Source organism: Argiope bruennichi, chromosome 7, assembly GCF_947563725.1.
Source record: "Argiope bruennichi chromosome 7, qqArgBrue1.1, whole genome shotgun sequence".
NCBI lineage: Eukaryota > Metazoa > Arthropoda > Arachnida > Araneae > Araneidae > Argiope > Argiope bruennichi.
In genome coordinates, this window is record NC_079157.1 from 121,466,329 (window position 1) to 121,494,215 (window position 27,887).

A 27,887-nucleotide genomic window follows, 5' to 3' on the forward strand; every position below is an offset into this window, starting at 1 on the left:
AAGTGTTTTCTTCTGCTCCTAGTTATGATTAATTTTCGAGGTTGCAATGGCTTAATGAAGAATAAGTCCACTCCTGGGATCAGAGATAAGTATGAATAACTTTTTGTTCTTTTTCCAAAAACATTTTTCTTTGTATTCTTGGGATTTTAGTTAAGAGAATTATATATATATATATATATCAGTATTGCAATGTTTGTTGTATGAATTTATTGATAAACTTTTGTGCAAAGATTTATAAGACTAAAACTATGTTACTGTTCCCATTTTAATAAAAACATTATTATGTTTGGTCAACATTATTCATCAGATTATTTATATTCTCAACATTATTTATCCCGCTATGTTTTTGACCAGTAATATTTTTTATCCGATATAATTGGAGTAAAACGGTTATCTCTTTCAGAAGTTTAAATTAACGATTTTAAATTAAAATTAAAGAAACATTAGCTCAGTTTAAATTTTTTTTAAATTTACGTTTCATCGCTGAATTCTTTAATATTTCGCAAATATTTGAAAGTTTTGTTTACGTTTAAAAATGAAATGTATTCGCAAATAAAGACTTAAATAGTTTTTTTTTTGTATATTTCTTTAGTTATTTTTTTTTAACCTTCATTCTTTGAAAATTCTAAATCAAATTTCCTATTTGTCATAAAACTTCTAGATTTTTTTTAAATAAATGCTTATCATGATACATATGACAAAACTATTTATTCCTTCTTTAGAAAAGGAAGAAAAAAAATGAAATATGAAATTTTGTTATTTCTCACTATACATTCATTAAAAATGTATATTTAATTGAAAATAATATGTATTTTAAAATACTTGCCGAGTTGTGTATGTTTTAGTAAATCTACAAAGAATGCATGAAACTGGGATCAAATTTAAAAAAGTGATAGGGATTAAAAAAAAGATGTTTTAGGTTAAAATTAAACGAAAGAGACAATTGATAGTCATTTTTTTAAATGGTGCTTTTATTTGTATGCTAGGATACAATGTAATCAAAATCTTCTTTACAATAATAATTATGGGAAAAGAAAATCTTGCATAATCTTACAAAATTACGGTGTTTTAGATTTAAATTAATCCAAAGTGACAAATGGGAATCCTTTTTATAAATTATAAAGGTTCTTTTATTTTCTTTATAATAATTATAGTAGGAAGAATAAATCTTGAAAAAATATCGTATGATTTGTTTAAAAATTTCTCTGAAAACTGTAATAATGAATAACTAAAATCTCAGATTGAATTTTCTTTCTTTCTTTCTTCTTCTTCTTCTTCTTCTTTTTTTTTTTTTTTGCTTTGTACACAAATTAAATAATTTAATTCAACTAAAACCGAGCTTTGTAATATTGATTTTCTTTTCTTTTTGTAATTCTACATATTTTCTCTTAAATCCTCTAAAAAGGCTTTTCTACATTTTTTCATATTTAAATTAGAAATAAATTATCTGAAATCCAGATATTTCTTTGAGCTAATGTTTAGCATATCGGAGAAGAAATATTATGAGAAAAAAAAAAGCTAAATATATTATATTCAAACTAAACTTGTAAAACTTTTTGCAATGCTTTCTAACTTTTTGAACTTTTTAAATGTTATTGAAGGAAGGTTTTCTTTTTTTTTCTCTTTTAAAATAATTAATAAAATAATTTTCCTAAGTAGGAATTGACTTAATTTTTTTTATATATTACTTGTTGTATTTAATTTCTGATTTCAATAAAAAAAATAGTCCATGTCCGATTTTTGGTATTTATGTATTTGCCGCATGTCAGGGATTAACAGCAAAATATTGCATATTTAGTAAAAGTGCTAAATTCACGCCAAAAGTTAATATTTCTTATTGTGCCATACAAGATATTTGTGGCCTTACCCAAGATCCACAATTAAAAAAAAAAAAAAAAAGAATTGTAATCTGCTGTCGCAAATTTCAAGTTATCATGTGAGAACATTTTTTCGATGAATTGTTTACAGCTAGAAAGCGATATTTGAAACTCAGAATCGAAACGGAGACGTTTTGCGTTGAACGTTGACGGTTGTGATTCAGAATCCAAATGGACACGTTCTATGTTTGAAGTTGAGTGTTGCGATTGAGAATCTGCAACACACCGCATACGCTTACGTTTTCTTGGTTTCCGTTGTAAAGCTATTTTATGTCCATGTTTAATTCGATCAGCTTCTGATTTTAAATTTTCATCATTCGTTTTTGTTTCTGAAGGTTTCGACCTCTGTTTGCTCTTTCGTTTCCTTTCCTTTTTTCTTTGCAAGGCTTCATCGGGAGAAAGCTTAGGACGCCCCATTTATGATTTATTCATTGCCTACGCGATTTCGAGCTTCACCCCCCTAATCAACACAATATCATGTTCTTTTTCCGTTCTCGTTTCCGTTTCTCGACTCTTAATAACGTAAGCTACGTAAATGTGGTATCGTTCGATAAAGGACATTGAATAGAATGTATCGATTCCAGTCATAGGGTTTTCGCAAAAATGAGGTCGAAAACCTCGTTCGAAAATTCAAATTTTTATAACTTTGAGAGTCCGTAACTTGCGAATCATTTGGAGTAGCAACGTGAAACTCATATCGTTATGTGCATTTCGGCGAGTACTATCCAACGATACGAGCAAATGCAATGTAATTCGAATTTGTAAATTTCGAGATCCGATCGTTGACCCTATAGAAACCAGAGTTTCGGTAAAACTGTCATTCGACTCTATTCATCGAGACGAGTGTTTAGACGGGTCGTACTCGTCTCTACGTTGCATAGAATCTGAAATATAACAACTTCCGATCTGACCGGAAGTTGACGTCATCGACATTCCGAGACCCATAGGAACTCTATGGTATCTATCTGACATTGATTTGACCACTATTAAGCAAAATCCGTACTGCGCATGCGCATGCGGGATTAGAGGACCCGGGGGTACTTCTAAGTGAAAACCCCATTTCTTTAACATATGTAGTTTACGAAATATAACGGAAATCTGCGCATGCGCAGTAGATGACTCCATGGAAGATCTTCTATTGCCCCGTAGGATTACTGTGATGAAATCCCCATGTCTCTAAAAATGTAGTTTACGAGATATAACGAAAACGATCTGCGCATGCGCATTAGATGACTCCATGGGAGGTCTATAGTCTCGTAGGATTGCTATGGTGAAAACCCCATGTCTCTAACAGCAGGTCAACTTTTTACAAACGCATCTACTTTCAAAGAAGCATATGTAATAAATAATGCAATACTGGTAAAAGCAGGTGAAGCAGATGAAGATGAATATTGCCATTTACGCTTTATTCATTGCCTACGCAATTTCGAGCTTCAATTATACGTTGCCTTCAATTGTTCAAAATTCCGTAACGAAAACAAATCATGTGCTCACATGATAATAAATGAAAATATTTTTTAGAGATTGGCTTGATGTATTTCTATCTTATATCACCTGAAACTTCTTTCTATATAAAAGTAATGAATTAAAATTTTATTTTATTATTTTTTTGCTTTGCATGTTATCAATTTACTTGCATTTATGCATTGTCATGCTTGAAATTCAGTTAATCCTTTCTTTACGGGCAATACAAATTCTATATCGGTAAAATATTTATCTTCTTTTTAAGGAGATAAACTTCTTCTTCTACATCATTACAGCCTTAAAAACCCTTTTACATTCATTCAATTTTTAACAGTTTGCCTTTCAATCTCCCCTTATATGGGTTTAATTCCAGGCAATGGGCCGCGGTGGCCTAGATGTAAATTCTCGGCTTCGGAAACAGAGGACTCAAGGTTCATGACTCGGTTCCACTGAAGAACCGTCGTGCAAGCGGGTCTGGAGCACGCTAATCCTTCCGGGCCAAACGTCCTTCCGTTGGTGTGGTGTGGAAAGGGGGGCGTGCCAGCTCAGGTATCGTCCTCGTCATCTGATTGCGGTTCAAAACTACGAAGTCCGTCTCGAAATAGCCCTAATATTGCTTTAAAACGGGACGTTAATATAACTAAACCAAACTCCAGACGATATTTTACTTCATGCACGAGTACTAAATTTATTATTGGTGAAAGAGAATAAGAATATATTATCCCATGGGCAAAGCTCTTATCTTTCGATAAATACAAAAATGATAAAGCATCTTAACATTTCTTAACCAAAATTTTTTTAAAAAAGAATTCGAGGATTTATTCTTTTATAATTCATGTATTTATTGAAATAAAGCACTCAATAACTCATAATGAATCTTAATCCTTTTATATCAGGAATCGTGATAATTCTTTTACGAATATTATCATCAACCCGGGGAAAAATTCGTTGACATGCTCATTTATCAACGAAATAAATTTACAAATAGAAATTAATATCCCCGTGCTTGGTAACAAGAAGACATCATCTTAATCTTGATTATTCCGTGACTTGTGGTAATTGATAGTTACAGTGTTTGGTGTGTTCTATCGAGGGCTGCGTATAATTTAATTTGAGCTTTGTTTCTAATCTCGATATGCATAATTTTGAATTTTTTTTATTCATAGAAGTTAATCGTAAGATATTTTGACAAGTGAAAAATTAAACGAATTAATTTTAATCCATGTTTTGAATTGGCTCTTTTTGATTTTTTTTTGATGGCGCATTTGAAATGTATCTCACAAAGCATTTGCTTGTGAATGAAGTTTCTAGTGAAGAAAAGAAAGACACAGAATTGTAGGAATATTTGTAAATTTGTATGTTCAAAAGCAATTATTAATTTTCTACGAAATGCATTGCTGCAAACATTGTTCCATAAAAGGATGGAAGCTTACTTCTGGACTCTTCTCTTTTATTTCGTGGAATAAAGCCATGCGAATTCCTTTATTCCAATGTATCTATAAGTTATTATGACCAATTATTACATATCTGCATAAACTTCGATGGCCGGGAGCCATATGTTATAACTATGCTCCTTGTGCTTCATGTGAAATATGTTGTTTTACGGGATAACCAATCATAATTGATAGTGGGATCCTTCATGAAACCAGAGGGATTGTCTCCGAAAAACTTTCTCGCGCACTCTCTTATAAAGATGTTATATCACTGAATTCCTTGCATGGCACTGGCATGCAATGTTTATTACAAAATACTAACCTTTGGCATCAATTTAATACTATTACTAAATCCATTGTGTGATTTTTGGCGAGTGTTTTGTCGATTTATATCTACACGCGGTCAAATTATCTAATTATCAAATTTGTGTCTCTGACGCGTTCTCCTCAACCGATTGAAACAAAAATTAGATGTCGAACTATACTTAAAGTCACAGAATCTCGTACCAAATTTGACATATTTTAGTCATTGTGTTTACGAGTCACGTTTACATGTTTCTGTTGTTGTTTCTTATGGCACTTCCTATGGACAAGCCCGCTGTTATGAAAACAGCGATTTAAGCCGGTGGAGGAGCGTCTCTTGTTTTTTTAGTAGCGCCAACAAGGGCCAAGAGTACGACTTTGCTACTCACGCATCACTCATTCGCTTGCACAACCCCTTTGCACAGGAGGGTACATTCACACATCTCACAGATAGAACAACGGAAGAACAACCATGCCCAAACCGGGACTCGAACCCAGGGCGCCCAGATCACGGGGAAGATGCCTACGCCTACCCCTATGCCTACGCCGGCTTACATGTTTCTGAAAGTACAGACCGACAGACTGTGAACCCTTAGTTGGATTTGGTTCAAAATTTGACAGATGTCTACACTATAGATGTTAAATCTGTGTACCGAAATCTATCCATTTATCTTTTTTTGTTTTGTAATTATCGTGTTAACCTATATCCGAACAGCTTGACAGACAGACTTACTCATAGCAGATTTTACTGAAAATTTGATAGAAATCTGCAACTGCGGTGTAAATACCAAATACCAAATTTCATGTGTCTAGATCTAAGAGTTTCTGTGTTATTTTAGTCATAGACGGACATTTTCGAACTCGGGAAGATCTATAACTGGAGATTCGTCAAAATCTCGAGTTTAAATTTTTTGACGATTACTATTCTTCCTCTGTATTTCTTATATGAGAAAGTAAAAAGAAGCTTTTAACCAGTGCAGCATCATTTATTAAACTACGAGGAAAACACGAAAGGACTCTTACTTATGAGGTTATTTCATATTTAATCCCTCGCACACGGAGGCATCCTCTTAGGACCCACTCATGACGGTACATCATCTTGTCGTTTATTGATTTATTTTTTAATTTGGACTGTCGGAGCTACTTAGAAGATGTAGATTATTTTTTCCCGGATAGTTTCACTAAAAACGATCATATATAGTTATTTTTTAATCAACAAACAAGTTCTTGTACTAGGTGAATGATTATGCATCGAATTACTTTTTCAAGTGCAAAGGGTTAAAGTGGGCTATCGGGGGATTACGCATTACCTAATCTTTCAAATTTTTCAAGGCACCTGAAATATGGGAATGGAAAGACCGCGAATAAGCGCAGTTATGTAGCTAAAATCATTTTTGGCCTTATTGCATCTTCTGTTTTCCGGAAAATATGACTCATTATAGGAATGTGGTCAACACAAGTGCGATCTGTGCTGACCACATACCAATAAGAAGTTGCACATTCTATTCAAGAAGGAGGGGGTGGATAGGCCGGTTATGGATAGTTTGTAAATGATTTGAGTGCCCATGTTACCTTTCGCTGTGGTCGGTTATTCAGATAAACCAGATGGCCAAGTTTCAGGGCTGGACGATAGTTATATCAACCCATTTAATCGATCAGGATATGAGTTGCACTCTATCTGGCAACTTTAAGAAGATGCAGGCAGTCAAATTTGTAAATTCATATTTGGTAAGTTGGTAAATTCATAAAGAGTTGAGTAAAATAAGTCCAAGTTGGTAAATTAATAAAGATGTTTGAACTCTTGACAAAAGTTGGCATTCAATGAAAGTGTATCAGAAGTTAAAATAAAAAAAGGATTATAACAAATATTTCTCTATTTGTATGATTTTCTGACTTTTTACTTATTCTTTGATCTCAGGAGATCTGGTCATTCTGATGTCGAAGATCATGAAGAAGAGCACCATGAAAATAAAGAAGGACATCATGAGGATCATTACGCACTCATCAATTCCTTGTTCGACAATTACGACCAAAGCTCCTCACCAACTCATGGAACAAGTAAGCGAATTTTACTTCCTAAGAAATATATATGCTGATATTCTTAGTCTTACTGCGCAATTAGTTGCGCCAAATACACTGTTCCTTAATGGCGAATCATAGTGTGACGATATTTTAAAAGCATTAAGTAATTATGGATCTGACATAGCCTTCAACAATAAAATATAATAAAAATTATGATTTAATCGTCTTGAAGATTTTGGGCTACTTGAAGATAAAGTAGTCTTTTTAAAATTATACAGGGTGTTCATTAATTATTGTCGGGATTTCCGTACCTCATAACTTTCGAATAAAAAATATTACGCAAAAACCGATTACGTATTCGTAAATTACAACTCAAAGAATTTTACTTGGTAACAATGCGATCTTAGCGCATTTGCTTTACACTTTAATATCATTAATAAAATTCTACAACTCAAAGAATTTTATTAATGATATTAAAGTGTAAAGCTTGCACAATTTGCCCTTTGTAGGTATTCAGCTGAAGGCGATTATGTATTCGTAAATTACAACTCAAAGAATTTTACTTGGTAACAATGCGATCTTAGCGCATTTGCTTTACACTTTAATATCATTAATAAAATTCTACAACTCAAAGAATTTTATTAATGATATTAAAGTGTAAAGCTTGCACAATTTGCACTTTGTAGGTATTCAGCTGAAGGCGATTATGTATCCGTAAATTACAACTCAAAGAATTTTATTAATGATATTAAAGTGTAAAGCTTGCACAATTTGCACTTTGTAGGTATTCAGCTGAAGGCGATTATGTATTCGTAAATTACAACTCAAAGAATTTTATTAATGATATTAAAGTGTAAAACAAATGCGCTAAGATCGCATTGTTGCCAAGTAAAATTCTTTGAGTTGTAATTTGCGAATACGTAATCGGTTTTTGCGTAATATTTTTTATTCGAAAGTTACGAGGTACGGAAATCTCGGCAATAATTAATGAACACCCTGTATTCTATTGGGAGATAGGTTTTTCTACATTTCTTATTTCAGAATTGATGAACTTCCATTGTACCAATGAAAACTATTTAGTTGAATAATAGAGAGTCACATTCAATTTAAATAAAATTTTATAAGTTAGTAGAAATTTATCAAAAATATGAAGATAGGAAACCCCATTTTCTAACTCATTAATCTTTGTGTCAATATTGCTATTTTTTATATAAACATATTTTATATGAGATATACTTACTACAAAGCAACGTTGCGTTTCAAATCTTATGAAAAATAAGGAGGTTTTAAATACTATCAAGGACTTATATAATACAGAGTTTTGCAAAAATAATTAGAACTGTACTTGACAACTGTAAATTCTGTACATTTCTGCAAAACCTTCTACTTTGACAATTTGTAGTAATCTTAATGTATACTCCACTCCAGGAGCGAGGTAATTCTTGTACATTCAATCAAAAAGTAGATCAGGCCAACAGAAACAGATAATTTTTATAATAGAACATGATGAATGTAAACACAAAAGGGCGACCATAGCAAAGATAAGAAGTCTGTTTGTGAATGAACTAAGTAAAAGACAAAGATGGATTAAATGAATCGTAGCAATGCGTTTAACTCAATACTAGAAGGCTCTAAACACTCGTTCAACGAAACTATGGAGGGTCCCCGAGACGCCTTTATATCAATGTTAAGAAGGCATTGGCGATTGTTAGTGATTTATTGAATAATTTTGGCGCGTATTTGTTCATTGGAGATGATTTAAAAAATGGATTATAATTGCAAAATAGTTATCAGAAGAATAGCGTCCTCTTTTGAATATCAACCTCTCAAAAATCAAATATCATTCCGATTTTTCACGGGGTTTGGAATTTCTCTTGTATTTGATAGAGAGACTTGAGCGCTCCAGTATTCTGAGGTACCTGTATTTGAATGTCTTAGGAATGAGGGAAAGGCTAATGGAATACAAATTAACATTAGCGCAACAAAATTGTATCATGAATAAACCTATTATAAGTTGCAAGTGGTATGGCAGTTATAATGATAGGTAAAATTTGGAAAATAATTTAGCTGTTATTTACAAAATATTTGAATTAGAATGCTGGTGATAGTTTTGTATCGTATTTAATCTTATATCGTTTTGAAAGCGAAATAGTCAGAAACTGTGACACATTTTTGCTGAATAATTGTTTCTTTTTTATATTATATAATTTAACTTTTTTTTTTTTGTTAAAACTGTATTTTGTAATACATTTTTCTCATGTTTTTTGATGTGCTTTCATTATAAAATTTTTGTTTTCTATGGCAATTCGCTGTTTTTAAATTTTCAGGATTTAATTATTTGTTAATCGATTAATTTAATTTAAATCTCGTTCCAAACCTGTTTGTTGGCTGATAGTGAATAAGAAAAAATTCTTATTTCAAAATCCCATAATGAATTACAAATTGTAGTAGAAAAAGTTGGAATTCATTGAAACTTTTTACTTTGTTGTATGTTAGCAAATGTGTGTTTTCTGAAAATGTTTTTACTAAATTTATTTCTGTAGAAGAACCAGTGGTCATTTCTGTGAATATTCAACTCATAAGTGTGGATGACGTGAGCGATACCAGAATGGTAATCAGATGAAAATTTTTGTTTAAAATTAAATTTTGAAATGAAATTTTTTTTGATGCTGTTTGTGTCAATAAATAAATATTTGAAGTTCAAATTCAGAGATTTCATATTCATTCAATGCATAAATTTTAATTACTAAGCATACGATATAATTATAAAGCGAATGTATGAAAATGACTGGGGGGTGAAATAATAATTTGCGTTATTTACCGAATCACATAGATTAAATTAATTAAAACATTAAATTCAAAATATTGAATCAAATAATCTTTCAAATATATCGTAAAATTAATATTAAGTAAAATGTCGCTGTGTCGGACAGCAGTTTAAAAAAAAAACCATTGAAAGAGGAAAAAAAAAAGAATATAAATATATATCACGGAATATTATTTGCTAAGAGGGAAATTGTTTCTTTCATATTGAAAAGGGTGTTCTTATTTTTCGAAAAGATAAAAAATTAGCACTAAAAAATAAGTCGTTGTTTCCCCCCCCCCCCCAAAAAAAAATAATAAAACCACCGCCATAAAAAAACTAAGTAATTATTTACAAGATTATGTACATAAAAATTTGCACATGAAATTGCATATAAAATTTGATAAAAAATGTCTTGGAAAAGAAAAGCTAATTACTAAATAATAAATTAATAAAAAATAAAAAGAATCGGCTCCCATGTTTGGATTAAAAGAAAAAAAAATTAAAGAAATAACGTACTCAAAAACCGGTTTGATAATTCTAATATTCTTAATATATTATTGACAGTAAAAGAAAATGGTTACAACAAAAATCAAACCTTTGAAAGTTTTTTTTTTAGAGAAATACCATTTTTAATAAATTGTTCTGAATGTTTTTTTTAAAGAAAATATGGTATTTATTAGTTAAAGGTAATTAGAGATAATTGACTAAAATGCGAATCTAATAGGCCTTTTTTAACCCTTATCGTGACAAGATTGCTTTTTTGAAGAAAAGCAAAAAAAAAAAAAAAAAAAAAAAAACATGTATATAGGTAGCTTCTTTACGCTATAAAAAACATCAATAAATAAATAAATAAATGTTGTAATAAAAATCGTTTAATAAAACTAAGTTAAAAATTATTTTATAGTGATAGTATATTTTTATAAAGTTGTATGTATGGTATACTATACAAAATGAACATAAGGGTTAAAACGTAATAAAGGACTTTAAAAAACTCTTTGGTTTTGTTACAAATATTAATGCACCGGTTATTTATTACCTTAATTTCAAAATTAAAAAAAATCTGTTTTTACTGATTATTATTGATCTTTTGAAGGAGTAATATATAATATTATAATTTCATTTCAATTATTTCTTGAGATGTTGCATCGTTTTATCACTTTTACGGTGTTTGAAAGCTAATTTTTAGCTACGAAAGGATCTCAAACGTTTTTTTTATGTTTCTCTTTTTTTTTTCCTTCTTAAAAATTGATAATTGTCTATTTTGTATTGTAAGATAAACTACTTTTAATTTAAAATCACTATACAATCGACACTTACTTTTGGAATTTTTCTATTTATTGAGATAATATTAAATATTTGAATGCAAACCACCGACTGTGATGATCCAACATCCAATGACTTTGATGGGAAGGTTTGCATTAGTCGAAACCTTCTACTGATTAATTAACAAAAAATTCTGAAATCTTATAAAGCCAATGGATTTTCGTTAATTTTTCATTTGTTGAATTAGCTTAATTGATGTTTATTAGCAAATCAAACTGTCTCTTTATTCAGCAAATAAATTATGACGACTTATAAATTGATAGGAACTTATCATCGATTCTCGTATCACGCTATTCTGGGATGACAAGAGGCTCATGACTCCAGAGTGCCGCGATGAGAACAAAGATTGCGATGACCATTTCGATCTGAAAAGGCGCGAACAGGACCTGTGGAAACCCGATTTGTACATACTCAACTCTAGATCAGCAAAGCAGCACGAGCAGCCGCTCAGAAATGGGATGGTGTACTTGGTGGCAGCGGGGAAAGTTATACTGAGCAAGAGGTAATAAATTTTTCTGTTAAAAGTATAGCAGAGGCTCCCAAACTGGGTGTGATTGTGTGACTGGTGACCCACTGATGTATCGCTGGACAATTTTTAATGGATTCCAACGAGAACTTCGAATGTATATGTACCTTTCCACGATTTGAAGTATGAAATGTGGTTAAAATCTTCAAGTCACAAAATAGCATCAAGACTGAAAAAAAAAAAAAAAGCGCAATTCACAAACAAACGACTCATGTCAAATGGTTAGAAATGAAGACACAAAGTTAGTGTCTCTTTAAAGTGAGGCATTTTGCACGAGATAAATCAGCCTGCTCCTCCAATCTACGCTTTTCTTAAAGTCTGTGCAGTACCTCAGAGCTCGCCCATTTAATCAGAAACTCCTTTTCTTTACGAGCGTTCAGTTTAGTTTGTGCTCGCATCAGTTTTGAAGCAGTGCATTATCATTTGTAGGAACATTTACTATATTTATTAATAAAAATTCTTTTCTTCACAGTTTTTCTAGTTTTGGCTCATAAAACCACTTTCGCGAAGAACTTGTGCTGTTTGCCTCTAAAAAAATGTATTGCGCCAAGAAATGAATTAGGTTACTATAAATTCGGTTTTTTAAATGGGGATCGCAATGTTTGAAAGTTTGGGAGCTTCTGCTATAGCGTCTCTTAAAGCCGATATCAAGCGTGCGTAATTTATGCATAGTTACAAATTACCAGAAGTTCTATAATATTAACCTTTATCTTGTGGGAAATAAATGGTCTATCAGTAAACTTTTTCCTTTAGCGTGGAACCATTTTATATCCTGTTTCGTTGAATTATCAAAATTTGACTCCTAAACTGTGTTTAATTCTCTGACTGCGTAATTTTTAAAAATCACTCATTAGATGCGATGTTAGCAAATAAGTTCAAATATCTTGCAAACAAAGTGAACTGATACTATACGTTACACGATAATTATATAATATAATAAAAATCTGTAATCGTAAAAATAAACACTCGAAACAGCGCAAAACGGGGGATGCAATAGAAAATCGACGGATTGCCAACCCGCAGAAATCGCGATATAAGCAGCCTCAGGGTTAAAACTTTGTCCTAAACAGTCTTTCTTATTCACTTTATAGGGTTAATAATTTTTTCAGTATCACTCAATCTTTAGTTATATTCACATATCTTAGTTATGTTCAAATATCTTATTATCTTATCAAAAACCAGATAAAAAGGTAAGAAAAAAAAAGTGACTCTCTAGTTAGTCGGAAGTGCTCTAGTGTGAATAGGAAACACTTACTTCTCCTATGTTTTGAGATTTTAGTAACCAGTCATCTAAATGTTAAGAAGTATTAAAACTCCTTTCTATAATTCAAAGAAAATCATGAATTCACATTAGAAGCGTTGATAAATCACTACCATAAAACGTTCTACATAACAGCGATAATTTGAATTTAAATATTTTGCGATATTTAAGCCCACCAAGTAGTTTATTGAATATTAATTAATTTTGTATAACAATTTATGATGTGAATATAAAATACAGGGTGATTCAGAGTTCAGGATAGTAAAAGAAGACAAGGGATACAAAACTAGGCATTAGTAGCCTAGTAACATACAAGTGCAAACGCAATGTACAATTTCAAAGGCAATAATATGTTGCACAATTTGACTCACTGGCATGGATTAATGTCTCGAGCGATGTAGTCTTTTAAAAGGACGGTATAATTATGGAACATAATTGGCTCTTGTGAGCATTGAAAATTCATGGATAAGATGGTACGGTGTACAGCAGTGCTCTTGTGTTGTGTTTAGATTACCATTGAGAAAGATAATATGCTTGACTCTTATCTCAATCAGATCTGTTGAATCTACCAGATTCAATTGTTGAAAGATGTCTTCCCAAAATTTGTTCTGTCGAATATTTGTTGAATCTAGTGTACGACCTATAGCGATATCTAACTTTAAACCAATGAAAGTGATCTTTTCACCATTTTCTTGCATTCTAATTAATAGAGGTGTTATCGCTCTCCCCGTAATAAATAATTGTGTCCCCTGTAATAAATAACTGTGGACCTCCTTGAGTAAAACTGCTTATATTTTTGTAGGGCATTGGTGAATGATAGTTACTAAACATAGACCTTTAGTCTGAATCTGGCATTTTTACTGAATCTGGATGCCTTTTTGCCAATCGACTATAACTAAAATTTATGTAACTACAGTTGCAGTCACAAGATCACATACTGAATTTCATTGATGTAAGTCATTATGTTTATAAGTCATTACGCTTACATATGTATAAGCTAAAGTACAAACCCTCAGGCGGTCAATTCGGGTTCAAAATTTGATAAGGAACTGAATTTTAGAAGCTAAACCGGTGTACCAGATTATATTGCTCTAGCTCTTACGTAATGTATTTATTAAATGCCTTTGTACTAGAACATTCAAACATAGATAATAAATATAGATAGTCAAACAGTAGATTTTCTCTGATTGAATTTCGTTCAAAATAGATTAAAATTTAAAAGTTCATTTTAAGTCAATATACCAAATTTTACTCTTCTACAGATCAAGCGTTTTTGGGTTATCGTGTTCACAGACAGACAGAAATAATGTCAAAAATAATTCGATATCAGGGAATCTGAAACGTGGTGATTCGTCAAAACATCGATTTCGAATTTCTTGAAGATTGCAGTACTTACTCTATGTTTTATATACGAGAAAGTAAAAGCACCTTTACACTGAAGAAGTAATTTTTTTTGCAGGTTGACTCTGACTCTTCGGTGCCCCATGAACTTAGTTAATTATCCTCTAGACACGCAAAGTTGCCCTCTCATTATTTGCCCATGTAAGTATATGATTTTATTATTTTTGAATTTCAAAGATATGCAAACGAAAAACAACTTGTTTGAACGAACTTGATAACGATATCATTGAAACGAACTGTTCCTTTATGCAATTTAAGCTTTAATTTCAAAACTTTTCAACATCTTCCTCACAGGTTATGATTTGTTCATAATTATTTTAAGTTATTAATTTTTAAAATTTTAAAAATTAATATCACTTGCTTACTCTTTATTAGAAATATGTGCATTATCTCACATTATAAAGAAATCTATGTACTGCTCTTCAAGCAAAATTATTAGTATCTTAGATGAATCAGCTCTCACCTTGTATATAGTCAACAATTTAATGCATCGCAGCAATTTTACGTACTGTTCGTTTCAATATCCCGAGACTACCACTTTCCACCGATTCTACCTCTATAAGGGGTGTGACCCAGAAGGATGAGCGCATTTCCGGAATTTTTTGCCTTTGACCTTAATTTCTGCCTCATTAAATACTTTTGGATTTATTTAGTTTTCGCGTGTATGTAAGTGTGTCGTCTCTGGCTATACTATTTTATTTTAATACAAAATCGCATATTGATTGCTTAAATAACTAGTCCAAGAAGTAAAAATGCTTTCAGGAGTGGCACGAAGAATATTATATATATATATATTTCTTTTTCATTTAAAATTATTTTTTATTTAATTTTTTCCTGAAATATTAAAATTAACTTTAGAAAGTGAATCGAATTTAAAATGTTTCGACTTTTCAGCTCTCCTCAATATTTTTAATTAAAAGCTAATAGAGTGGAACCTCGTTTAACGAGCATAATTCGTTCCTGAATCTTACTCGTAATCAGAAACACTCGTTAAACGAAAGAATTTTTCCCATTTAATTACATAATTTATTATTTATATTGTATAATTTTTCTGTAAAGAAAGTTGGCTAACAGTATTTGCATGCATTTCAAATTTTGGCGAAAAGGAAACACAACATTATCATTAAATGAATTTGTAATGCACATAGCTACTGTCTTATCACGGCAATACTTCTCAACATACTTTGGTGCGTGGTTTAACACGCATTGCCAAATTTACTTTAAAATAAAGTATTAAAACATTTCTAATTAATGAAAACTGCCAGCCATGTAAATAACAAAAATAAATTTTAATTACAAATTAAATTAACAAATATAGAAGATGATACATTGGCCGTAATTCCATCGACCAGCACGAGGCAGAAGTTCGGAGCAAGCCGGCGAAGGCAGGAAGTGAGTCACTGGTATTCGTTGGAGAGCAAAGTTCATCTCCAAAGGTATGATTGATGCTTATCGCCAGCTGGCGAAACAAACAGTCATTTATCGCCTGTTTGGCCGCTGCAATACGATGCAATAATTTTCCATGCTTTTAGCATCTCCTTTGTTTCATTGGAAGTTTGCTGCCCAGGTTTGTCTATTTCTTTCTCTCTTAGCCAAATCTTCGCCTCAGCTCTTTGCTATGACACAGTATAATGTAAATGCATAAGTTCTTCTGTAATTCTGGCATTATTCTTCCATCAGCTCATCGATATCGTTGCTATCCATCTCTAGCCTCAAAGTCTTGACCAGAGATACAATCTCATCGATGAATGCTCACAGGCACTTATTCAAATCCATTGGAACAACGCTATAAGCCAGAACTTTTCCCACGTAGATATAAGGGCTCTCTTCAAACAAACCCTCAATACAGACTGATTTCAACCAAACAAGCATGTGATGGCAGCGTATCTCTTAGCCACTCGTTATGGCAGACATGGCTCGTTAAACGACAGACTTTTTGCATGTTGTCAGAGCCTGACTAAGGTAGGGGCATACGAGGCAGTTGTCCTGGGCCCCTACATCAGAGGGGGGCCCCAAATTGAATGTAAAGTTATTTTACGTTTCCTTCTTAAATGAACTTTTTTTAAACAAAATATCAGTACAATGTAAAATCCGTCAGTTTTATGTTAGCTTCTTGATTAATCTATCGTATGAACACAAAAAAATCTATATTTCGTAAATCCATGGCTTTCTAGGACGGAATTCAGCTAAATTTTCGCAATTACGATTGACAAATATGGCCAATTGAAAGTCTGTGTTTTTACATATCGCATTTTGTGATATGTTTACAAAAATACGGGGTTCTGATTGGCTTAATTGAGCCATCGTAATTGCGAATATTTAGCTGAATTCCGTCCTAATTGTCAACAAGGATATGAATTTTTCGCAGCTAGATAATTTAGCTAACAATCAGAAAATGTACTAAATACAGTTGTGTGGGATACTATTTTACAAAGATTAAATCAAATTTCTCCAGAATTCTATGGCACAATTAGATATAGTATCACCATTATTTGAATCTTTAATAGATTTTGTGCAGTCTGTTCGAAATGAATTTGAGAAATGTGAAGCTGAAGCGCTAGAAATTGTTTGTTTGTCTGTATGAAAATAGCTGTTGAGAAATTTGTATATTTTTCATTTAAAAATGTACTAATTATTTTTGAGATTTAGGAGTTTCTCTTATAGACAGATGCTTAAGCTAGTTGTAGAAAGCATTCTAATATAAATCTTGCCTTGGCGTTTTGTCAGATTGCATTTTAAATTCAATGGTTAAATGTGGTATTTCGAGTTAAGATTAAGAGTGGTTTTAGTTTTAAGTTTAAATATCATTTTGAATTAATTAAAGAAAAATATCTATATTTTCTTGTTATATATCTATAATGAGGTTGAGGTGAAAAGTTTAATTACTTCCATAAAGTTCAGTTCTTCATTACTGAAGCAGAAGGGGGGGAGGCAATTTTTCCCCCGGGCCCCAATTAGGTTAAGTCGGGCCCGGCATACTGTTTTGGTCTTTATACGAATCTCTCGATATGCGAGATGTTCGTTAAACGAGGTTTGGTTTGTAAATGAAAATCAATAAAATATAAATCAATCAAATCCATCTCTGAAAGTTGGTAAAGAAAAGAAAAAAAAGACTTGAATTGTCTTAAAGACGCCTACGCAGTTTTATCCGGTCTTGTTTCTTAATACAGTATGCGCCAAAATATAGAGTATTGAAACGTGCGCATCTCGAACACGTGTTGCGTTTGTCGACGAGGCATAGCTCCGGCTACACGTGTTCGCAGTAGTGAAAAGAAAGTAGTATTGTGCAGTTGTTGGAAATGGGTCCCTCGATGGAGGAAAAAGTATTTATAGTTGAGCATTGTTTCCGCTCATACGGAAGAGATCGTGAAGGTGGACCGAGTTTGAAAAAGGTGGCAGAACAATTCCAAGAGAAGTTTAATAAAATGACACCAAGTAATACAATAGGACAATAACTGTCTATTATTCTATTGTATTTTAATTTCGCCGTTGTGATAGTGTACTGTGTCAACGGAAGGGGAAGTCTAGTCGACCAGTGACTGTTTCTGCAAATGAAAATGGGGAATGTTAAAAGAGAGTGTGTTCAACTATGAAGATCCACCAAGAACTGTCTGTGCCTGCATTAAATGAGAAAATCATGTCTTTTTGCAGAAGTCTGCAGTAACCTTTGTTTCAGGATATGTTTGAGAATCTGCTTGAACGATATGAACACTGTCTACAGCGATGCAGTGGACAATTTGAACAATTACATATCACATACTGTGGCAAATCAACACACTGATAGTATGTATGTATGTTAATTTCTTTTGAGGAGAAATAAACTCACAGATGACACACATAAACTCACAGATGGCAGTAATGTAATTTTGTTTATCTTTTCATTTCAGTACTGTATAATTTGGCGCATACTGTATTTCATGTTGAAATGGATTAGTGTTGACTTCATTTTGAAGGGGGAAAAATTACTTTTTTAAAATGTGCAATATCTGCCTAAAATCTCTAAAATAGTATTTGGTGTTATTATGTGTTGAAAGATTTTAGAAACATGTAATAACATAACAGCTACAACAAGCATACGAAGTGCTTGCTCTATACCGTTTACAATGGATTTGCTATTTTAAACTTTTCTCTAAACCTATTTACTATTGTTTCAAATCTTTTCTAAAAAGATTAAAATAATGAAAAACCGATAAAAGATGTTTCCATGCACCTTATTCTGTACTTTTGATTGCCTTTTACATTTTTGTATTGAGTCATTACATTTCAAAAGTATATGTTTTTTAAAATGTCAATGTTCAGTTTTTGTATTTATGATATTTATAAATGCATGAGTTACTATGTTGTGTGATAACATGACCCGTAACTAAAGTCGTCAGATTCACTTGACGCAGCAATCCAAAAGTCGTCAGACTCACTTGACGGAACAGCAACCACTCACACACAAGATCGCCAAATCAAAAAGGGGTAAGGAGCATTAAACTCAACAGTCATATCGTTCGTCTCACCTCCGACTCGCTGGAAAGAGATTATGTGGTGAAAGCTTATAAGGCAGTTAACAGCTACGCTACACGGCCAATTGCTTTTGTATTGTGATCTTGTTACTCAGCTGCTAACCACAAGGTCCCATCTATCCTCGTTCATACCAATCCGCCACAAGCTATAATATTATGAAACTGGTCTCCGTTAGAAAAGTACATATGCGCAATGAACAGGAAAAATATGACTATTAAAACAATATGGTTTCAATGTCTGACAGTTTGTTGGACTTATGGGCATGAAATAACGTCCAAACGAATTTAATGAAATAGAAGCAATATTACCGGCAAACTAATTGGTTATCAAAGGCGAATTGTAAAGAATAAGAAAGTAAAATTCTAGTACCTCTAAGGTTACAAGATAAATTATTTAATCAGTTACATTTTGACAGAGTTTTATAAGTTTATTAAAATAACATTGCTTTGTTGTCTACAAGAATTTATTGTTTAAAGATCGTTTCTATGATTAATTCTGAATATTAAGTTTTGTAGGCAAGATTTAATTGAAAATAAACGTAATTATTATTTACGATATAGCAGCTGGCTATCAAATATGGCTAGTATTGAATGAATAGAGAAAATATTTTGCTAATGACGTAACCTGTTCAAATACAATATTCGTTGCTAGAAATGTTCTTTAAACGATGGTCAGTCTCGGTTGTTGAGTCTGCTGTAAGAAAATAAATACATAAAATGAACTGTTAAAGAGCACGAGCAATTCGTTATTTTAATTGTTCGTTAACCAATCATCGATTTACCTTAGATTTTTATAATCTTTTACGGAATTTCCTGAAATAACAAATTATATAATATTTTCTATTATTTATTTATGTGTTGCAACAGAAACATATTCTAATGTGATGGTTTTGGATTCTCAACTTTTTTATAGATTTGTGTTTTTTTTTAATAAAAATTGTAGGGAAGGGCTTAAGAAAATATAAATAAATTACATAATACTTCAAAAAAAAAGTTTCATTCCTAAAAGCTTATCCACACTTTTTTCTTTATTTTTTTCTTTTCTTGCACTTTTCATTCTCCTCTATTCGCCTGACGAATTCAGTAAGGCTCTTATCAACCCTTTCGTATTCCTGTTCCGTCTCTGATGGCAGCGCCACTAGAATGTAAAAAGCTGCACTTATACGAATCTTTGGTTCAACTTCGCTATTTATTATGTATGTTTGTGAATTTAACATGCCTTTTTTATTTGCTGCTTTTGTTTCAATTTTCGTTCACCTCTGTTTGCCTGACGAATTCAGCAACCCTTTGGTACTCCTGTTTCGTCTCTGATGGCAGCGCCACTAGACTGCAAAAAGCTGCACTTATACAAATCTCATGTTCAACGTAGCTATTTTTCATGTATGTTTGCCTGTTTAACATGCCTTTTTCATTTCTGCTTTTGTTTCAATTTTCACTTTCCTCTGTTTGCCTGACGAATTCACTAAGACTTTTGGTAGCCCTTTGGTATTCCTGTTCCGTCTCTGATGGCAGCGCCACTAGACTGCAAAAAGCTGCACTTATACAAATCTCATGTTCAACGTAGCTATTTTTCATGTATGTTTGCCTGTTTAACATGCCTTTTTCATTTCTGCTTTTGTTTCAATTTTCACTTTCCTCTGTTTGCCTGACGAATTCACTAAGACTTTTGGTAGCCCTTTGTTATTCCTGTTCCGTCTCTGATGGCAGCGCCACTAGACTGCAAAAAGCTGCACTTATACAAATCTCATGTTCAACGTAGCTATTTTTCATGTATGTTTGCCTGTTTAACATGCCTTTTTCATTTCTGCTTTTGTTTCAATTTTCACTTTCCTCTGTTTGCCTGACGAATTCACTAAGACTTTTGGTAGCCCTTTGTTATTCCTGTTCCGTCTCTGATGGCAGCGCCACTAGACTGCAAAAAGCTGCACTATACAAATCTCATGTTCAACGTCGCTATTTTTGATGTATGTTTGGTCAGGTCTGATTGTCTGAATATAAGGAATTTTCATGATGATGATACAGTAGCAGAAGTAATATAAGATCTGATATGTTTTTGCTATTCACTTACATTTCAGTTAATACCCTCAGTAAAGTACCTTTGTGTAACTATTATTATTATTATTTTAGTTTTGACTTTTAATGAAAAAATCATGATTGGACAAATGCTAAACCTCCTTTTCACAATATTTGTCTCAGTATAATTTTTTTCTTTTTTTTTCCAATTAATTTCAGTTACTAGATACACAGAATATTTACTCAGAATAGATTTCAGAATATTAATAAAAATAGAATATTTTTGATTTGAAAGAAGAAAGGTCATATAAATTAATTTTAATTACATTTTAATTTTGAACTAAATAAGTTTAATTGATTATCTTTATTAAAAATTAAGATTAAAATTAGGATTTTTATTATTTGTTTTCCATTTTTTTTTACTTTCATTTAAAAATATTTATATAGATATACTTTATTTAAAAACATGAAATTTTGTAGTGCAGTTTAGAATAAAAGATTCTTTCATTCATTTTTTCTTTGATAGATACATTACTGTTTAAAAAATCATTATGTTAAATAAATTCTAAAGAAAGCATTTTTTTTTTAAATTCAAAAAAAATTATGACTAAAAACAAATCTTCAGGCTTAAATTAAATATATTTAACAATTTTCTTTGTTTCTTAGACAAAAAAAAAAAAAAATCATTTAAAGTGTTTTTTTGTTTTCATTTTGTTTGTCATCATGATTTCATTAAAACTATATTGACATTATTAAAAAATAGAAATTCAGATATAAAATTGTATAGATGGAGTAAATATGCAAAAGTTTTAGAAGTTGAAATTTTTTCTTAGATTCTTTACCAGAGGACGAATTGATCCTTCAATGGACAGAAAACGGTGTTGGAATTTTGGACGATTCACAAGACGGACAGAACAAATTTCATCTTATTACTCCTATCATTACACGAGAGATGACTTTGAAGTATTCTGCACCGGGTATACTGTTCATTCAATTAAGTCAAATAATACAGCATTTTAATGATATTTTGTAAATTTAAAATAACTATTGATAAAGAAAGCAACAGCCATTCAATTTCATAAACTTAAAACATTCTATAAATTAAATGGTTGATACTCAATCCATTTTTAATCATTAATAAACTAAGATTTGTAAAAAAAGTTTATTTATTTAAAATAACTGATGATAAAGAAAATAACAGCTATTCAGTTTAATAAAGAAGAGATATTCTATAAACTAAAGGGTTGATGCCTAATCTATCTGGTACTCATTAGTATAAAGTTCATAAAGAAAGTTTATTTAATTAATTTTTGAAACAGTAGAGTATAGCTGTATCTCACAAAGTATACTTTGCAATTTATCTTTTGCTATAAAACACAGTTTGAAAGTCTAAAATTCATACGAAGGAGAAATAGGTAAGAAATTAGAGAATATTCTAAACTCTATTCACAATTGTTGAAATTAATAATTTGATAATAAAAATAACATTATTTTATCAACATCAAGAAACTATTTGTCTTAAAATATTACCAAAAAAAAAAAAAAATTGAAATATCTTGTGTCGGAATTTTCAATGTTCAGTCCGGTTAAAAACTAGGCGAGCCTTTTAAAATCTTCATATTATCTGAAACTATTTTACTTTACTCATTTTAATTATTTATTCATATTATTATTATTTTCAGATGTTACTGGCAGCTTCTCATGCGTAAATGCCACTTTTTCTTTAAAACGCCAAAATGGATACCACATGGGTTATTCGTATACCATCACCAGTTTCATTGTGGTTGTATCCTGGATTGGATTCTGGCTCCCTGTGACAGCTGTCCCGGCGCGAGTGACTCTTGGAGTGACCACTCTTCTGACCTTACTGACCACTGGCAATTTCGTCCGTTCTTCCTTGCCTCCAATCTCTTACGTCACTGCCATTGATGTGTGGGTGGGGATATGTACAATGTTTGTTCTTCTGGCTCTTCTGTTGTTTCCGGTTTCACTCTATCTTTCCAACAAGAAAGACTCGAGGAAGGAAAGTTCAAAATTCGTAAGTGTAAGATCTCTGAGAAGGAGACTAAATTATTTTTTTAAAAACCTTTGGAAATCGTTTGATTTGCTTATTAATGAACAACCGGATACAGTACCTACCAGTGGCATAGGTGATTGAGACCTGCAATTTCTCAGGAAAATGAATAGGATGGAAATGATTATGGATTTTATTCATTTGTTTTCTTCTGAAGCAAAGGGCAATCCTGTATTAGTTTAAACATTGTATTATGCGTATCTGTAGAGTTGGCAGTTTTCCCAACTTTTTTTCTCAAGCGAAATACGGATGTGAGCTAGTTTCCAATAAACAACTCCCAGGAGAGTAAGTTGTCCTCTTATATTGGAATTAAGTCAGATTTTACAGATGCCGCATAAGTGCTCGGTGACTAATTTCATCAATAGAAGATACCACATTTTCCTTTTTACGAGTATCATGAGCTTTCAACTCATGTTCTCGATTATGCTAGTCTTGATTTGAAACATAAATCTACCAAAATCCGTCATATTTGTGGCCATAGGACGTTTATAAGGTCAAATGTCCTTCGATCAGTGTCGAAGGACAGAAAGAGGGTACAGTTACTTCATCACCCTTGCCATCCGACTACAATTTTAAAATTACGAAATCTATCCTTATAGAACCTGTTACGTCATTAGGTAATCTCATCTGCCTGTTGTAGCGTCCTTATGTAAGCAAACGTAAAATTTGATTAGCTTTAAGATGATAATGTTATACAGATAGAATCACTGAATTGTGGTGGAATTCTCCCCTACAACGGAGTACCTAAAACTAAAATTTTCTAAATAATTCTGTTCTATTTTAATCCTTTTCGTAGTCTTTATATTTTGAACCCGATTCTTAACGAAATTAAATTAAAATAAACTAAGCTGAACTGCAATCCCATAGTATCGGAAATTTCACATAATGTCATAAATAATTTGGAAAAATGATTTATTATTAATTATTTATTATTATTTATATTATATTAGTATAAAATATAACTAAACATTTAATATAATGTTTTAGATACAAATAGATGTATCTCAAAGCATGTTTGGACTAAGTTTCGTAATATGCTGCTACGTCAATAAAACAAAAAGAAATTTACTTTAATCAATTAAAATTCAGATCTAACTACTTTTGCTTATAAATATGAATGAGAATGGATAAAAAAGAAAGATAACGTAAATATTTTTAGAATCTTGAATGAGAATTAGATACAATTTCTGAAAGTTTGCTCGTAGAGATTGTATATAGCCTTTTATTATTCTTTTAGATGTAGTTAAACATTTATCAGTAACCAAGGGAATTTATTATGTCATGCTTGAAATAATTCAAGAAACTACTTGTGGTTTATTGTTTTTCAATAAAAAGTCACTGTAGAGTTAATATTGATTGCAAAATATTTGAGAAATCTTTGCCAGATTTTTAGTGTCTTAATCGCAGGGCAAGCAAATGTTGCGTGTCAGAAAAATTTCAGCAATCGATTTGCCAAAAAGAATTGAGTTTATGACCAATACAATAGGTGAGGATGTATTATGCACTAAAACTTTAAATTCCAAAATTATCAACATTAGTTTACATTATTTTATTCAGTTAATGTTTGGACTCTAAAATTATACTAAAAATGCTACTGACAGTTAAAATAAAGTATTTGTAATATACAAACAGCATTGCAAAATATGTGCGTGTGCCCTATTTATTTTATTCTTTACTCAAGATATTTTCTAGAAACATTTGCTTTATATATCACGCAAAATGATAGTTCCCAGAAATAACTGAGTTCCAGAATACGAATAAAGCTGTATTTTTAAACCTATTCTTTTGATTGCCCAACAAGTTTTCTGCATTCTTGAGTCAGTAATTAATAACATTCTTGAGTAAAATTAACAGCATTGTTTTAAAGTTATTAACATTAATTTTCTTTTTCGCATTTTGAGTAACAGATAATGATATACTCAATTACACCCCCCCCCCCCCCCCCAACATAAACGTCTGCATTCGATTAAATATGAAACTTAAAGAAAATTCCTAACTATTATTAATCATGAAAAGAAATTCATAATTATATAATTATGAATTTCGATCTTATCTGGGAATTTGGATTATAATTCCATGACTTCGAAAATTTATCATGCACCTACTTTTGTCTGATTTTTCAATATTGGTTATTAAGATAATAAAGAAAGTTATCTTGATGAATGCATTTTACTCAGATTTATATCAAATATGTTAAATGATTTTATATTTCATTTGTATATTTTAAGTTATATCATAAATAAATAGTAGGTGACATAAAAACGTTTTCTTCTGTAACTGAGACCTTTAGTTTATTTGCTTTACATCATTTTATGGCACAGACTAACTATTTAAATATCATGTAATATTCGAAGTGCTATGTAATATTCGAAGTGCTATGTAATATTCGAAGTATCATGTTATTTCGAGTGCTTAAGTGGCTGTACTTGCTTGGAACAATTAGTGTGGATTTAATAAAAAACATCATTTGAAATGAATGTTCTAACTGCATATTTCTGTTAAAAATATATAATTTCAAAGATGTGCAAAAAAATGTTAACAACATTTTGAATTCTTATTTGTTTTCTTGTATAAAAATTTTAAAATTAAATATTAGCTTCGGTTTATTATTCACTACGTATATTTAATTCTCAATCACTTTTTCAAACATATTTTAATTTTCCATTAACCCTTGGTTTGAGATTTCTTATTTCCAAATTGTATTATATGATAACATGGTCATATCTTGCTCCATGATAACTCAAAAATTATTTTTTTATACTAAATTTGATTCGTTATATTTACCTGCTATAATTTTATCTTGTATTTCAGTTATTGTTTGTTTTAAAACTCTGGTGATTTACTTTTTATCACCGTGAGAAATTTTGAAATGTCTTTGAATTTTAAATTAATTTTTAACTACCACCATATTTTTATTTATTCTGCATGAGCTCGACACAATAGTTTTGTATCAATGAATCACAACAATCTTCAATCGAATAAACATTAATAAAAGAAAAGATTGCAGGGTCTCGCTTGTAACAGAGATCAAATACTTTTTGATTTAACGAGATATCTATATGCTATGTTAAAATGCCCCTTTATTAAGAGTTTAACAATTGATTATTGAAATAATTTTTATATATTTTGTTTTAGAGTCATAGGTGTTTTGTTTCTTTAATTTTTTTCACTTAAATTTAATTTAAAATTCACCATAAAATTTTTATAGAAAATTACTTTCTGTAAAAAAGTGCAAAACTGAAAATCTTATACATATACTATATGTAGTTATATATCCAGAGGTTGAACAAATATATGGAAACACCTAAAAAAACCCAACATATTCCTTACCTAATATGGTGTAGGAAAACTGCTGGCATTCAAAACAGCTTGAAGTCTTCGCGAAAGAGATAAATACAATTTCTGCATTGTTTCCAAGGGGATCTTGCATCATTCTTCCTTCAAAACGGTGACAATTTCAGGTAACGCTGATAGCGACTACGCATTTTACTCTCTAATGTAGAAAGAATGGTTTAATAATATTAAGGTCAGGTAATTGTGGTGACCAGGGGAGATGTTATAAATCCTCCTTGTTCTCAGAAAATCCGTCCTGGACAATGTGGGCTATGTGAACAAATGCATTGTCGTCTTGGAAAACCCCATCACCTTTGGGAAACAAAATTTGTACTATGGGATGGACTTGTTCTGTTAAAACGTTTATGTAATTCTTTATAATAATGCTCTTTAGCTGAGTTATCATGGAGCCCACAGAAAATTCCGATATGGCTGCCCAAACCGTCACAGAGCCTCCATCATGTTTCCCTTTTGTCAACAAGCAGTCTGGATTATAGGCTTGAGATGCTGTACGCTAGATGTAAACTCGGCGAGAAGTGGGAAACAAGATTCATCTAAAAATATTACTGTCTACCACTGCTCCATAGTACGGACTTTATGAATTAAACGTTAGTTTTTAGTTAGTTACGAGCATTACATCACTGGTGAATGGTTTTTGAATTGCAACTCCGCCAGAAATACCTTGCTTATGGAGCTCTCTTCTGTCTGTTTTAGAACTGACAGGGTTTGTGAGCTAGACATTCATTTCAGCAGTAACTTTGGCATCTGTGGTCTGCTGCTTCTTCGTCACAATCCTACTTAATGATCGTCTGTCACGATCATTCCACATACACTTTCGTCCACGCTTTGATTTAACGAATGATATTTTTCCGCATTTCCAATATGTGGAATAAATCTTCGATACAATACCTCCTGACACACTAAAAACCTCAGCTATTTTGCTTACAGAAGGACCTACCATACGCGCTCTAACAATTTACCCACGTTCTAAGTAAGTTAACTCTGACATGATGCAATTGCAACTTCACAGAACAGTGCACCGACAACAAATGAATTGCTCGTTGTATAAGTGGGGTCTTTAGGCGAAAACAGAAGCGCTACCAACATATGTCACTAGAATAAACATTTTTTTATAAGCATGCATTTCAAGAGGTGTTTCCATACTTTTGTCCAATCCCTGTATATATATATATAGCCGGCAATTCTGCCCATCATAGAATTTATAGAAAAGAAATGAAATTTCATAAAGAAACCACTTTCTGTTTTTATTTTACAGGTCAGAAGAGTGACAGACCATCCACTGACATTTGAAAAGTGCAGAGTCTGTGGAGGTCATCGAAATATCCATCGTTCTCACGAAACGATAGAGAGTGACATCAGTTTGGATCGAAAGAGCAGGATCCTTTTTCCACTACTCTTTCTAGTGTTTAACATTACTTATTGGATTTACTATCTAACTTGAAACTGTTTAATCGAATAAATTTAAGCGACAGCTTGGTCCTCTGATGAACTTAAATGCTTATGCCGTTTAATTGCAGAT

The 27,887-nt window shown here is 31.6% G+C and overlaps 1 protein-coding gene across 1 annotated transcript; it reads left to right on the forward strand.

The window, feature by feature from the left end:
- On the forward strand, positions 1 to 27,828 carry LOC129976481 (glycine receptor subunit alphaZ1-like). Its single transcript, XM_056090089.1, has 8 exons — positions 1 to 89; positions 6,996 to 7,135; positions 9,643 to 9,710; positions 11,492 to 11,730; positions 14,475 to 14,557; positions 21,774 to 21,917; positions 22,623 to 22,978; positions 27,624 to 27,828. Exons 1-8 carry the CDS (start codon positions 25 to 27, stop codon positions 27,807 to 27,809), a joined length of 1,281 nt encoding a protein of 426 aa, XP_055946064.1. The 5' UTR covers positions 1 to 24; the 3' UTR covers positions 27,810 to 27,828.
- Positions 27,829 to 27,887: the final 59 nt, after the last annotated feature.